This window comes from Struthio camelus, chromosome 1 (genome assembly GCF_040807025.1).
Source record: "Struthio camelus isolate bStrCam1 chromosome 1, bStrCam1.hap1, whole genome shotgun sequence".
NCBI classification, from domain to species: domain Eukaryota; kingdom Metazoa; phylum Chordata; class Aves; order Struthioniformes; family Struthionidae; genus Struthio; species Struthio camelus.
This window is the reverse complement of record NC_090942.1, coordinates 148912500-148926468: the sequence shown is the minus strand read 5'-3', so window position 1 is coordinate 148926468 and position 13969 is coordinate 148912500. Positions and strand designations below refer to the sequence as shown.

General features: G+C 41.1%; 1 protein-coding gene across 5 annotated transcripts; it reads left to right on the top strand.

The window, feature by feature from the left end:
• Positions 1 to 1022: 1022 nt before the first annotated feature.
• Positions 1023 to 12521, top strand: NIPA2 (NIPA magnesium transporter 2). Of its 5 annotated transcripts, none has more exons than XM_068923110.1 (7): positions 1023 to 1341; positions 6803 to 6863; positions 7202 to 7425; positions 8850 to 8906; positions 9652 to 9742; positions 10406 to 10566; positions 11533 to 12521. In XM_068923110.1, exons 3-7 carry the CDS (start codon positions 7287 to 7289, stop codon positions 12168 to 12170), a joined length of 1086 nt encoding a protein of 361 aa, XP_068779211.1. In that variant the 5' UTR covers positions 1023 to 1341; positions 6803 to 6863; positions 7202 to 7286; the 3' UTR covers positions 12171 to 12521. The 5 variants fall into 5 exon arrangements, with proteins under 5 accessions (XP_068779211.1, XP_068779217.1, XP_068779216.1 ...); XM_068923115.1 differs by having other exon boundaries at positions 1031 to 1341; positions 7275 to 7425; XM_068923116.1 differs by lacking the exon at positions 6803 to 6863 and having other exon boundaries at positions 1028 to 1341; positions 7275 to 7425.
• The last annotated feature ends 1448 nt before the right edge of the window (positions 12522 to 13969 follow it).

The following is a 13969-nucleotide window of genomic DNA, read 5'->3' as shown; positions in this document are numbered from 1 at the left end:
AATAGCCATGTTAGGAGTATGCTGCGATGGAAAGCCAAGAGCACTTCTCCGTTCTTGTTTCAAAGTTGAACTGAAATGAAGCAGCCGCTTCTGAAGACCATGGTTTGTCCAACACAAATCATGAGAAAGGAAAGAAAAAGTAGGCACTCGTGTTGGTAAAATATGTAATAAAACGGAGTCTACTTGTATTTGATGAGACACAGAAGTCTCATCTTCTGTGTGGAGCTGGAGGCATCACATGTATTTTGAGAGTGTAGGTTATCTACACCTAACGTTGCAAGGCAGCTTTGGAAAGTGGATATAAAGAGTTTTGAAGAAGGTGAAGAGCCCTCTGAGTCTTAAGCTTGCCACTTGTTTACGATTGCATGTATCAAAGAGCCCTCATCATAAGCTGAGTAGAAGTATCTGTATCCAACTGCATGTATTAATTATACTTCATGTGTGATTAAAGTGGTTGTGGAGGTAGAGCATGGATTAAGAGTGGGGGATATGAATGAGCGTTTATAAACGACGCGATTTGCCAGACAGTGTCAAATGTCTTTTTTCCCTTATTGTATAGGGTTTGAAAGTTTAGGTATTTTTGGGGCAAGAAACCTTAGGGTAAGAACCGGTAACCGTTCATGACTGCGGCAAAGGAGTGTAGTTGTGAAATAGTACCTGCCGTACATTAAATAAGGATTTTAAAATAAACGAAAGGGATCCTAGGGAGAAGCCAAAAGCTGCGCCAGAGAGGACTGGTGTTAAAACGAGTTTCATTTCCGCCGCCCTGGGGCGAAGCGAGGGCCGGCTTTGCCCCTGGACGCGCCGGTCCGGACGCGCTCGGAGCAGCTAGCCGCCCTGGCCGTTGGCCGGGGGCGGTTGGGGTGTGGCAGCTGCGGAACGCCCCTGCCCGCCCCCCGCGGGCTGGCCACGGCCTCCGAGGCGCCTCAGAGCCGGCGCCGCTGACGTCACGTCTCCGGTGAAATGACAGGAAACGGTTAACCGCCCCGGGAGGGGGAGGTGTCACGTGGCGGGAGGCGGGTGGAGCGCCGGGCTGGGCCGCGCCCCGACCCGCCCCTTCCGGCGGGCGCTGCCGGAATCGCCGCGGAGGGGGCGGCCGGGCACGGGGCCGCGACCGGCTCTTGTCTCTCGCCTCTCGCTGCTGTTCCCCGCCTGCCCCCGCGGCCAGTACCCATCTCCTTCCCCTCATGGCGGCGGAGCGCGCGGGCACCGGCCCCTCCCACCGCCCGCTCCGGCCTCCCCCCGCTCCCTCTCCTCCTCTTTGTCCGCGCGCGGCGGCGGTGGCGGCGGCAGCGGCCGCGGGCCCCCTCCCGGCGGGGATGTGAGGGGCGGTGACCGCAGGTAACCGGGAAGAGTCGGCGGCGGTGGTGGTGGTGGTGGTGGGGGGAGGATAGAGGGGGGTGCCTGGCTCGTCCTGGGCTCGGGGAGGGGGGGGGGGAGCGGCGGTGGGTCCGGCCGGCCGGCCCCTCAGAGGGCGGGGTGAGGAGGGGCGGGCTGCCGTTGGACGGGGGAGGGGGGGGGGTCGAACCGTTGGGAGGGGAGGTGCTTGCGGGCGCGCGGCACGTCCTCGCGCCCACGTGCCGCCACCGCCCCGCCCCGCCCGGCCGGAGCCAAGGCCCCGCGCCGGCAGCGCCTCGCCGCGCCGCTTTGTCCCCCGCCACCGAGGGGCGCCGGTTGTTTCGGCAGCCCCTGCCTGCCTCGCCAGCGCCGTCCAGGGCGCCCCCCTCCGCCCCCCTCGGCTCCCTCCCTTGCGCCGTGGTCGGGGCTGTGGGGACGCTCTCTGGGGGTGAGGAGAGAGCGGGCCAGGGCGAGCCGTGCTTCGGTTTCCTCGTTGGGCCAGGTTCCTTAGGGCGGGTGATAGTGGTTACGGGTGGCTGTCACGGCTACGTGAGCCGAACCTGGCTGCAGGAGCCCAAGGAGACTTCCCTGGTGTTGATTTCTACTTAGTGGGAGATTGCTGTGGTTTTGGCTCTGGAGGCCGAGACAATAATAATTTAAAAAGCTGTGAACGTTTGTTAGACTGTCCAGCTAGCACGGAATTGGCAAGTTACAGTGTGCTAGTAGTACCAAAACTGCTGTGTCCTCATACTTGTTAGTGGATGTGTGCATGTCTTTAATCAGGGAGTTGAACCAGCATGTCATGGGTTTGCTCCAGGACTGGGTTTAGCAGTGCTTGAAGTTTGTGCAGTTTGGTTCCAGATCAACAGAACTTTGGAATCCTGGTTGTACTTCCGTTCGAAGCAGGAAAAAGTAATATTTTTAGCTTTGGATTTTAGTTCAGGATACCAATTTGTGTTCGCTTTCCTATTGTGAAGATAGAGGTTGGGTCTAGCTCTTCTTGGTCTCCGATTTCCTTACTCACTTCTTTTTTTTTCCCCCTGATGTTTTTCAATTTCCTGCAATAATTTTAATGCTATTTTAAATTAAAACATTATGGAAGTTGTCCCACCTCTTTCTGAATGGTGTGCCTCATTGTATATAGCTTTTTCCTGGAAGGAAACAGTTCATTAGTAGGAAGTAATTATTTAAGTTTTCATTGGTATTCTTGTGCTTAGAATTAAGCATTGTACTGGTTGTTTTCATTAAAAGTTACTAATTCTTCTCAAGATAAAGTCCTAGCAAAGAGAAAGCAAGTTTTAACATTATAGGTCCTGTCAAAGGAAAAACCACAGCTAAAGTCTAGATTTGACTTTTGACTTACTGCGTTATCTTGCATTTGAAATTGCCCATCTTAAATTCTAAAGGTAAAACTTTAGTGAAACTGTGCTGGCATCTCGTCCTACTGAGAATGAGGTTAGCACAATAGGTGCAGCAAAGGCAAAGCAGGTCGTGTCATCTAAGCTTAGCTTTGAGTCTATTTTGATAGACTTCTAGGAAATACGGTCCATACAATGTCGGTTACAAAGCACCTTCTGTAGTAGTTCTTATGTGGTGCACGAATAGCACTGTGTTTTAGTGGAGATTCTTGTTTGAAAAGAGAATATGTATAAGTAAGAAATGAAAAGAATAGGAAGTACAAAGATTTTCTAGTATAAACTTTTTCTTGTTTTCTCCCGGTATCTCAGAATTGAATGCTTGTTGCTTTTGCTTCGTTAATGGCAGTCTGCTATGTAGGAGTAAGTTTCCCCACTGTTAAAGTAGCGTTTTTTAAAGTAGGCAACTTTTAAAGTGTTAATGTATCTTTTGCTTTCTGAGTACCTGTGCTAGTGCCTCTTAAATAATTTTATTTACTTATTTTTGTCTATATATGTAAGTGGCACCTTTATAATATGTTATATTTTGAATACTTAGTTTGTGTAGCTTGCCTGTGTAATATGTAAATAATTTGCACAACTTTGCACACTCGTTTGAGCTTGTTGACAAAGCTGGAAAAGTATATCTGCCTTAAGGTACATAATTGAAGGTACTCTTTCCTAAATAATCTATACAGAATCTTGGGGTACTGTATGTGCACATGTCAGTCTTTTAAAGATGCATGTGACCAAGTTTTGAATGAGCAGCTCTGTTGTTCTGATGCTATGTCGTACTCATCCTTTTAGTGTTCTCGCTATCCTTATATTTAAAAAAATGTTAATAGGTGAACGGAACATGACTGAAGAATAAGACTTGCATTAAAGAGTTGGCTGTATTTTGGGATGGTAGTAATCTTTTTGAGACTATCTGTTCTTTTTTTTTTCCATAAGAGTTCTAAATGTAAACATTGTCTTAAAAACTCACAGTGCTAAAGCCAATAATTAGAACCTTATAATAGTTTTTTTTTTTTAATAAAAATGGTGTTAGGTGATCCACAGGCAGTTCGTAAATAGATGGTTCTTCACTATGATTGTTATTCGTTGTGCAGGTAGGAAAGTCTTATGCCCTCATTACGTCTTTGAAGTCAGAGTGGAAGGCTAGTATTCCTCCATGAAACTGCTGCTAGTCTTGCATGGGTGAAATATTCCGTATGTTAAATCAGCTGTGAACTTGGTTAAAGAGCCTTTGCAAAACTACACTAAATACAACTAAAACAACTGCCAACTTTGTTTTCCTCCTAAATCTTCTAGCTTCTCTCATGTGTTCAACTTAGTGGTGGCCCTGATTGCTGGATTACTGCAGCTTTGACATGTCCCAAAGCTGAAACTAGAGAGGAGTATGGATTCCAGAAACTGTTCATTTCATGGCATTTTCTTTTTTTTTTTTTTTTTTTTTTGGAAATGAGACTTTTTCTAGATGACACTTGTGAAGGCACATTAGTTCCCCTTCTTTTGCTAAATCTTAGCAATTAAACCACACAGCTGCCTCGAAGCGTAAAACTTTGTGTGCCTGCTGCTGCTTTGACTTTGCAGCTATGTATGCCCATTCCACGCATGCAAATTCCATCTGCTCTATATGAAAGTGAACCAAAGCTCGTCAAAGAGGAATTGGGTTCCCTGTGACTGTGCTGCACAAATGGTCAGCAAACGTAGACCTCTGTATAAACCTTAAACAGCAATTTGGCAGTCCAGTCCAAGCAGAAATTGGACTGGCCGTTTCCAGGATGACAAAAAAATATTAAACTTAGAAGAGCTAGCAATATTTTTTGTCAAAAAAACGCTCAAGATTTAAGAATTGTTTACAAGATTAACAAAGTGGTTGACAGAGAATCAAAAACCCCTTTTATCTGTTTGGGACTTGTAGGAAAGTAGAACTACTAGTTTTGAAGTGGCGTTTTAAGTCTAAATTGACAAGATTACCTTCTGTCTGTTAGTTTGAAAGTTTTCCTCATTCTTTTGCAATCAAATTCCTTCTCTCTACTGCAAAGAAAAGCAGCCTCTGCTTCTTCCTTTGTCTCTTAAATGCATTGAATGGATGATGTCCAGACAGAGCCAAGTTACGCTCTTTACTTGTCACAAAAATGTTTTTATGTAGACAAAGCTAGGCAGGCCAGGGGAAAAAAAATGGCGTTGCCAGTATGGTGAGTTCTGCTTTGGTAAAAAGCTACACTAGTAACAATACTCTTATTCAGGGCTATAACTAGAGTAGTTTCTATTGGAAGTATTTTGGTAGTGTAGCTACCAAAAGCTCAACAAAAGAACCACCCCACCCCCTCCCTCAGTGATATTCTACCAGTATCACATTTTGTATCATCAGCTGGAAGTGGTAGAATACTCTTAGCTTGATTACTTAAGTGATGTGAATTGTGACTGCCAGAAAAGGTGGTAGAGAGAACAGTCTTAAAGATCTGCTGCTTTCTTTTTCCTTACACAAAACATGACTTTATTCTTCAGGAAACTGAAAGCATTACTCCTAAGAAAGGGAAACATTTGATGCAGTTAGTGAAGTAACTTGTTCTGGTCTGTCTCCCACATTAAGGATTTGACTTTTGTTTTTCTTTTTGTTTGATGTCTTTGTATCATACAAGAATCTGTGTGTAGTTTTTAAAAAGAAGTCACTATAAAGTGAGAGCAGACCCTAGCAGTTCATTGCTGTTTCACTTTTTTCCTTATTTCATACAAAATAAGATATTAAAACGTACTATCCAAGGATAAAGGAAAGAGGATTTCAGATGTTTATGAACTGTTGATCTTACAGCATTTTAAATAGTGCCATGTTGAGTGCTTATTAAATGGAACTGTTTTCCTGTTCTTTTTCACAGCTTAACTGGACTCAGATCAGAGGGACTTTATTCAGTTTTAGTGTTAAATGACCTGTTGTTTTCTGCCAGGTTTTCCTGGGGGTATACTGAATTAACCAAAGTTGGAAGCAAGAATAGATAGGGAAAGGTAATACTGGGAGAATACAGGTTTTCAAGAAACAGATGCAGGAACTGGAACTGTGAGCTTGCATGGCAGACTAGAACATGATTTTACCAAGTGCTGGACTCCTCATGGTATATCCATCTCTGCTAGAGAGTATTGGTAGGGAAAGGGATGCTTAATCTTGCAGTGTCTTCACACCAACATCACACTCCTGCTTGGGGAAGCTACTGCTGTATCCTCGACCCAAGAACTTTGGAATTCAGATTCTAATAAGTACTGAAATTGAAACATTTTTATCCTTCCTTTTTTTTTTCCCCCCTCTCCCTGTTCCTTTTAAATCAAAAGCTTGTTGATTGCATCACATGCCACACTTTTGTATATCTGGAAAATAATTGCTTAAGGAAATAAATGCTGGTTTCAGTACATCTGTGATTTGGGTTCCTAGGAAATAAAATTTGTTTTATCTGTAGGTGTATTTTTCCCTTGAGAACAGTTTTCTATACTGCCATATTTAACAATTGTCCTCAAATTGAAGTCTAAAAATAGTTTTCATGTCCTGTCACGCTGTGGAGAGATTAATCACCGTGAAAATGTTTTGAGCTGATTTTTCAGTCTAAAAACAATTTATAGAGATATCTCAAATTCAGAATTTGGTGTTAGATGAAATCTAAGGTGATCTCCTTGTAGCATGTATCGGGAGAAAAGATGCACTGAAATAAATTTTCTTGTCAAGTTAGGGGTCAAGAATTGAGCATCTTGATTTCTATCTTAAAAATTAATGACTTTCTGCTCAGTTGTTGTTGAAGGTCCCACATAACTAAACTGGGAAGCTTAACAGCCTTGGTGAAAGCTTTTCATCAGTCAGCTTGCAACTGCTATTGGCGCTATAATTGAAAAAAATGCTTCATACAGGTTTTTGAAGTTCTTTGTAAAATATATCAACAGATGCCTTTTCTTCTTAGTTCCAGGTTTCCCTTTAATTAATGAGAGGATGACTGTGTGTGCATGCACCTCAAGCTTGTTTGTGTTAGGCAAGCTACCCTATGATTAAGCACCCATGCTAATCTTCTATTTCATTTTTCTAGTGAGTTTGTATGGAAGAGATGCTGTGGTTCCCCTCAAACTCTATTATAAACTAATTTCAACGTAAGTAATCGATCAGTATCGATATGCAGGATCTAGACCTGAGTATATAGAAAATAGAGAAAAGTTTAAAAGTTTTAACTTTCTTCATACACTTTCGTATTTGGGATTTCAGTTTTTATATTCTGGGTCAGACGCTCTTCTGTGCGTTCAGACTAGTCAGTCAGTCATCCTTGCTTCAAAAATTGCTGGGGTTTTTTGGCTTTTTGTGTGTGTGCGTGTGAGTATATGATAGCATAGGCCATCTGCATTAGAATCACGCTACGTAAGCTATTGATGCTTTTTCCTACAGAGAATGCATATTTCTGCCAGCTTAATTATGATGTGTGTATTTTGCTCAGGTTTCAGTGTTGCATCATTTTGCATTGAGTAGCAAAAGTTCTGCTGTCCACTGATCAATGTGACGGTCTTTAGTAGTTTTACGAGATGAGCCAAACTCGTGGAAGATATGACTTCTATATTGGTCTGGTGTTGGCTATGAGTTCCAGCATTTTCATCGGGGGAAGTTTCATCCTGAAAAAGAAGGGCCTCCTCCGGTTAGCTAGGAAAGGCTCCATGAGAGCAGGTAAACACATGTTTAAGAAACTTGCTGCCATTTCAACTTTACTGTTTAACAGAAGATTAGTAAATTTCTCGTCTTGTTTTGACATTTTTGTTTGTTACAGGCATCTGAAACCTAAAACGTGCAGCTGATGTGTTTTTCCTCTGGTGTCAGATACACACCTAACTGTGATAATGCTATTTAATTTGCATGTTATGCCTTCCGGGGACATTTGTTGAACTATTTTTTTGCACGTCAGTTAAGTTTGAATCGTACTTGCAAGTTGAACTTGGAACCAGGAGTCTCTTACCTATCTCTCTCTGCTCCTGAAAGAATGATTTTAAAGAATGTAACTGCATTTGCGTGTCAGAACATTGTTTTAGGCAACTAAGAATCATATATTTCTCCTGAAAAGTCTATTAAATAGAGTTGCTGAGGAATTTTAAAATGAGCCAGGAAGATTCAAAACAGAGTTTAGTTTCAGTTATGGGTTAATATTTTACTAAAGCAGAAAAAAGCCATTTTGGTGGACTGCTGTGTACAATTTCATCTTTGTTTTGTTGAACTGCATTTAGTAATATTAAATAGCTTTTAGTCTAGCTGATTCCATTTTGGGAACTAATTTTCATCCGTTTGCTGATATAGTTGATCCCAACAGTAAAACACTGACTAGTGCTAGCTCGTTTTCTTTCCTATAGCTGATTCTGTATTTGGTAGATGAGATGCATGCCTGAGTTCCATCTGCCACAGAGATAGACTCAGCCTACAAGAGATTTTACAAGCCCCCGTCATCCCCCCCCACCTCAGCCCCCTTGAATATATGCAAGAGAAGGGAGTGAATGTTACGCTAGGTCAGAGCTGCAAAAGAATACTGGGTTGGGAAGAGTGTGCTCCTGGTAGCATTATAAGAATGATTACCATATCCTTAGATCACTCAGAAGATTGAATCTGAATATTTTTAATTCAGTACCTGTCATCTCTGCTTCTAAAAGATGGTTGATTTTGAACGGGATGCAGAATACGTACTCCCTGTTTTGGAGGGGGAAAGTGTCACTACACTGCACACATTTGTACGTTTAATCGGCCATGTAGGTTGAGCAGTATTTCCAGAAAGTGGGTCGGTCTTAAGAAACATGTAATTTGGACTTTCATGTCATGAAAGTGAGTTGAAAGAATTCTTTTTCAGGGTAAAGCAGATAAGGTCACCAGTGCCATTTCCAATGCAATTGAAATAAGTAGTTTTCAAAGAGGTTGTTCAAGGCACCTGCACATCTAAATGAAGATGAGATGATTTCAACCTCTTGCTATAGATTTTAAGTATCAAAACACTGCCCATCTTTTTAGGGGCATGGACTGCGAAAATTATTTTGGTGACGTTATCAGTAATAATGCTTAGTGTTTGCCTGCCTATATTTTCAATAGAGTAATAACCATTCTTTCAATTTTAGGTCAAGGTGGCCATGCATACCTTAAAGAGTGGCTGTGGTGGGCTGGACTTCTTTCAAGTAAGTATCAAAAATATTATTTGTATTATATAATTTAAAGAAATGACTATGCCATAAATGGCAGCAGTGGTTGCAAGAAATGAGCAAGACAGGAAGTCTACAGTATATGGCAAGATTCTCTGGTTATTTGATGGATGCAGCTCTAATGATTTTAACAACTTCTCTCATATCAGAAGCTCTTTCATTAACTTTTTTTTTTTTTTCCCCCTCTATGTTGGGCAGTGGAGCTAGGCAGATTTCTTATTTCTCTTGCACTAGCATATGCATTTTATTTTTTGTCTTAGCACAGAAGCGTTTGTTTAGATATACAAAATTCTTTATAGGGAAGCATATTTATGAAGGTTGTTCCCGCCTTCCCCCCCCCCCCCCCCCCAAATATGACTGACTGGTCATATTCACGTAACTACATCTTTATGTATTGTAGACTGCTAGTGCAGACTTTCTCCATGCAAAAGTTAAAATAGCCCGGGTTAGCAGGCTGGGCAGCTACAACATATGCACCAAATTAAAACGTGTCTTCTAATTTGGCTGAATGTATTTCAGTATCTGTTGTCCCCCAGCCTCTTTTGTTTTATAAAATATATTAATCAAGGCTTTGTATTCTGCTTATAGTGTTAGATGAACACCATAATTGGAATTTTCCTTTGTTCCCCACCACACCTTTGTGTCTGCAAGAACACTTACTGTGATTCACAGGTGTGTTGCCTAAAACAGCCTAACTTACTTTATTATTATTACTCTGCAGTGGGAGCTGGCGAAGTAGCTAACTTTGCTGCCTATGCTTTTGCACCAGCTACGTTAGTGACTCCTTTAGGAGCTCTCAGTGTTCTTGTAAGGTAAGAAACTTAATAGAAGGCAGTGTGATTTCAAAGAGGAAAGAAAATACTTGTTTAGGAATGTATGTATGTATGTATGTCGCTGAATAGATATGGTTTGTTCTTCTTTGTGAATAAAGAATGCTTATGAACATGAGGAGTACCTTTGAATCTCTCCAAATGTGAAGTGAGATGATGCTCTAAAATGGTTCAGTGCATCTCTACCTCAACTTGTGAAAACACATCGTCTTCTGCATTTCAAAAACATGTTGTATTACAGAAGGATAATATTTTCATTCCTAATTAAAGTTAAGGTTTTGTCTTTTAAAGTTCATTTTTAAGAGTGCCTAGATACATACAGTGTGTAATATTTTCCAAAGGAGTATTTGAGGAGGTAGCATAAGAAAAGGTTTCTTGGGGAGGTGCCAGATATTAACAGATAGTTCTGTCCACAGCAAGTATCTTAAGGCAGAAGATCAATCGTGTAGTTATTTTAATTATACGCTTAATCAATCAGTGGGTTTACTCAAACAGAGTTGGAGACATTAATAATCTTCCAGCTCCCTAAAAGCTGCGCATGGGAGTAAACAAGTGATCTGTGCAGTCAAAATAACCTGCAAGATAATAAGAAAATTAATGAAATATTGCTAATTCCATGCTTGATAATTTTTTTTTTTTCCTTAGTGCCATTCTGTCATCCTACTTCTTAAATGAAAAGCTTAATCTACATGGAAAAATAGGGTGTTTGCTAAGTATCCTTGGATCAACTGTGATGGTGATTCACGCTCCACAAGAAGAGGAAGTGGAAACTTTGAATGAAATGTCCCACAAATTAGGTGATCCAGGTAAGAAATGTTGGTTTGGTCTCTAAGTGGCTAATACAGGAAGACCTGTATACTTGATTGAACGGCCCATAATTTCTCTCTTATAGTTGCATTACTGCTGCTTTCAAGTTTCAGGAAGTCCATGTCCCCTTCATTTTGTCAAATGAGGTAGAGATTTGAGTTCTGTGACAAATTCCATAGGGAGCTTTGCCCGATGCCAGTGAACTTTTCTGGCTCTGAACAGAGTGCCTTGATTTGACCCACTGAGATGGTAATATCCAGCTGTGCTGCTTCATTTGTTTAAAAATATAATTTCAGTAATTTTTAACTGAAGTAAGTATGTTAGTCTCTGTAAGCTCAATTTTGAGCTGTTGTTAAAATGAGTTAGTAGGTTCTGTGGTAGACGTGTCTTCTGAGAAGCATTATAGTTGAGAAGCGTTATAGTTGAGCCTATCAATCATCTGCTTTGCTCAGGTGGAAGATGAGGCACTCACAAATACACACCTGCGAAATACAATATATGCAAAGACCATTTCTGTTTTAAACATGCAGAAAAGTCTAGCACACAGATTAGAAAACCTGATCTTAAGGGATGACGTGATTATTGGAAATTGCTGAGGAATGCAGTAGCCTGCTGAAACATCTCTCTTAAAGCATGTTTTACAGACATACGGGCATTCAGACACATGCCTGTATCCAGCAGCCTCTACGTTTCGCTGAGCCTGTATGTAAGGGAACAACAGCCTAACCCTCTAGACATCGTGCTCATAGAATGGTAATATAACATGCCCGAGTTTCATTCTTATTTTATTAGCTAGGTCACTCTAAAATTTTCAACTTTGATATTGGAGGAGTAATAAAAAACATCACTGAGCTTTTCTGCTTATGCTGAGCCAGTCAGTCGCGTGGTTAATGTGTGCTTTCTTGGTACCTCTAAAAAGCTTCTGATCACGTATAAAAATAACAAGATCTTTTTCCCAACTGCAGGCTTTGTGGTCTTTGCAACTCTTGTCGTCATTGTGTCTTTAATTCTAATATTTGTGGTGGGACCTCGCCATGGACAGACCAACATTCTTGTGTACATAACAATTTGCTCTGTAATTGGAGCATTATCAGTCTCCTGTGTAAAAGGTTTGGGCATCGCTATAAAGGAACTTTTTGCAGGAAAACCAGTGCTGAAACATCCCTTGTCATGGATTCTGCTGCTAAGCCTTATTGTCTGTGTGAGCACGCAGATCAACTATTTAAACAGGGCTCTGGATATATTCAACACGTCAATAGTGACTCCGATATATTATGTGTTCTTTACAACATCTGTTTTGACTTGTTCTGCTATCCTTTTCAAGGAGTGGCAACACATGGCGGCTGATGATATTATTGGCACCTTCAGTGGCTTTCTCACTATTATTGTGGGGATCTTTTTATTGCATGCCTTTAAAGATGTTAGTTTCACCCTAGCAAACTTGCCCGTCTCTTTACGGAAAGATGACAGAGCAGCAAACGGTACTTTGCTGAGCACGTATGACTGCTTTAATCATGATGAAGAAAGTTCTACCTGCGTAGGTGAAATACAATCCACTGAGAGTGTCTCTGCGAGGAGAAATGGAAGTCTGTCAGCCTTCTGAAAATATCTACATGTTAATTAAGAAAAGAACAATTCTGTAACTAACTCTGAGGTTTTTTTTTCTGCTGTGAAATGTCTGGGCTTGTCTAGAAACTGATGTACTTTTTAACAGTATGTGTAGACAATCGTTAAGTGTCTATTTTTAAGTTCGATTAGTTTGGACCAAGAACACTGGGATTTTAATTTGCCTTATTTTTACTTTAAAAATACTAAAATGACCTCAGACCACAGTTGGTTTTGTTGCTTAAGTTATGTGTAAATACTCTCATTTCACTCTTCTGTTTTAAAGATGTATTGCACTAATGACAATTTTATCAAAAATAAATTGCTTTATTTCTGCATTGGTGATAAACAGGTTGCAGTGAACCTGAATCCTTTCTACTTGTACCCTGAATGAATACTGAGTGACTGCAAACATACTAAAGCAGGAGCTGCACTAAGTGAAAGAGGAAAGGAAAAACTACAACCAAGCAAGGCTAAGATTACTTTGAACATACTGTTGTAGTAAAGCTATATGTTAAAAATGCAGGATTTGCAGTGCATCAAAAAAACCCTTACCAAGTCAAAGGAGCTGGATGGGAGGAACAGCAGTGCAGGAGCTTCTGCTCTGTTTGGCGGGGGTAGGGTGGTAGCTCTAAGTTTCATACCAGCTGAGGCAAGAAGTGAGATTAGAGCAGTTAATAGTAGCCAAAATAGCTGCTCTCTCTCTTCTGTGAAACAGGCCAGGTACTGTCCATTAAACAGTGCTCCTCTGTGCTGCTTTGTGCTGTTTGAGAGTTGTTTTTTTTTTCTGAGTTGTTACAGCTTCAATGCACAGAATTGCAGTTTTGTTTGTAGAAATGCAATCACAGGCTGTGACACTGCTGTAAGACGTAACACAAGGACAAAAAAAGCCCTATCACTTCATGAAATGGGGGGGTAGGAGAGGGAGGTAGTGTTTTTTTTTTTTTTTTTTTTTTTAAAGAAGGTCACAAAAGCAGTCTTGCCAAGAGAAACTAAAAAAAAAAATCCATGACCAAATTTTATAACAAACACTTACCATCGATTCAAAGGTTAAAATTATCTAGAACAGAGAGAACTAATTGCTACTACAATTTGTTGTCAGTTCAGGAGTATGTTCGTATTGTACAGGTAATTTAAGATTATCACATGTGCAGTTAGCACTGTGCACTTTCTTTAAATTCTGATTACAAGGGATTTGGACTTCTGCCCATTCTTAAGGGCTGTCAGGTCGATACTGTTCAGTTGTGGAAGCGCAGCCCTGCAAAGCATATGCAAGCACGAGCACCTGCTAGGTTGCCATTGGGCATATTAAGTGACAAGGGGAAAAGAATGCAGACTGTGACCACCTGGATGCTCCTCTCTTGAGTTGTTGTTGTTGTTTCTGGCTAGAAGCAGCTATAACAGGTAAAGCAGTTCATAAAAGTAGGTTACTCTATGCCTGTACCCAGAAGCTTAACTCTCTTAAAGTCTAATAGCCTGTTGAAAAAAGAGAAAAATAAGCCACCTCTGAAAACGTGAACTAAACACTCCATAGGACTACAATGTATTTGAAAGTCTCTGGGACTTACTGAAATGCATGAGAGGAAGAAAAGTGATCTTAAAATTCATTTTGAGACTAGTAATTTTAATATATTAGAGACTACTACTCTTATTGCTGCCACTTAACATGTAAGGATTACAGTTTAATCACATGAAGCATCATTATTTTTAAATCGTTCTTAAAGCGGAAATCGGGCTTTATTAACAACCACTTACTTACTTACGTGCTACAGCAGTGTCAAGCTTATGCCTCAGGTA

Excerpts from the sequence above, each read along its gene's own strand:
- NIPA2 (XM_068923110.1), top strand. The coding sequence starts at position 7,287 with ATGAGCCAAACTCGTGGAAGATATGACTTCTATATTGGTCTGGTGTTG. Across the intron at positions 9,743-10,405 it reads GCTCTCAGTGTTCTTGTAAG|TGCCATTCTGTCATCCTACT; the intron begins GTAAGAAACTTA and ends TTTTTTCCTTAG. Across the intron at positions 10,567-11,532 it reads CCACAAATTAGGTGATCCAG|GCTTTGTGGTCTTTGCAACT; the intron begins GTAAGAAATGTT and ends TCCCAACTGCAG.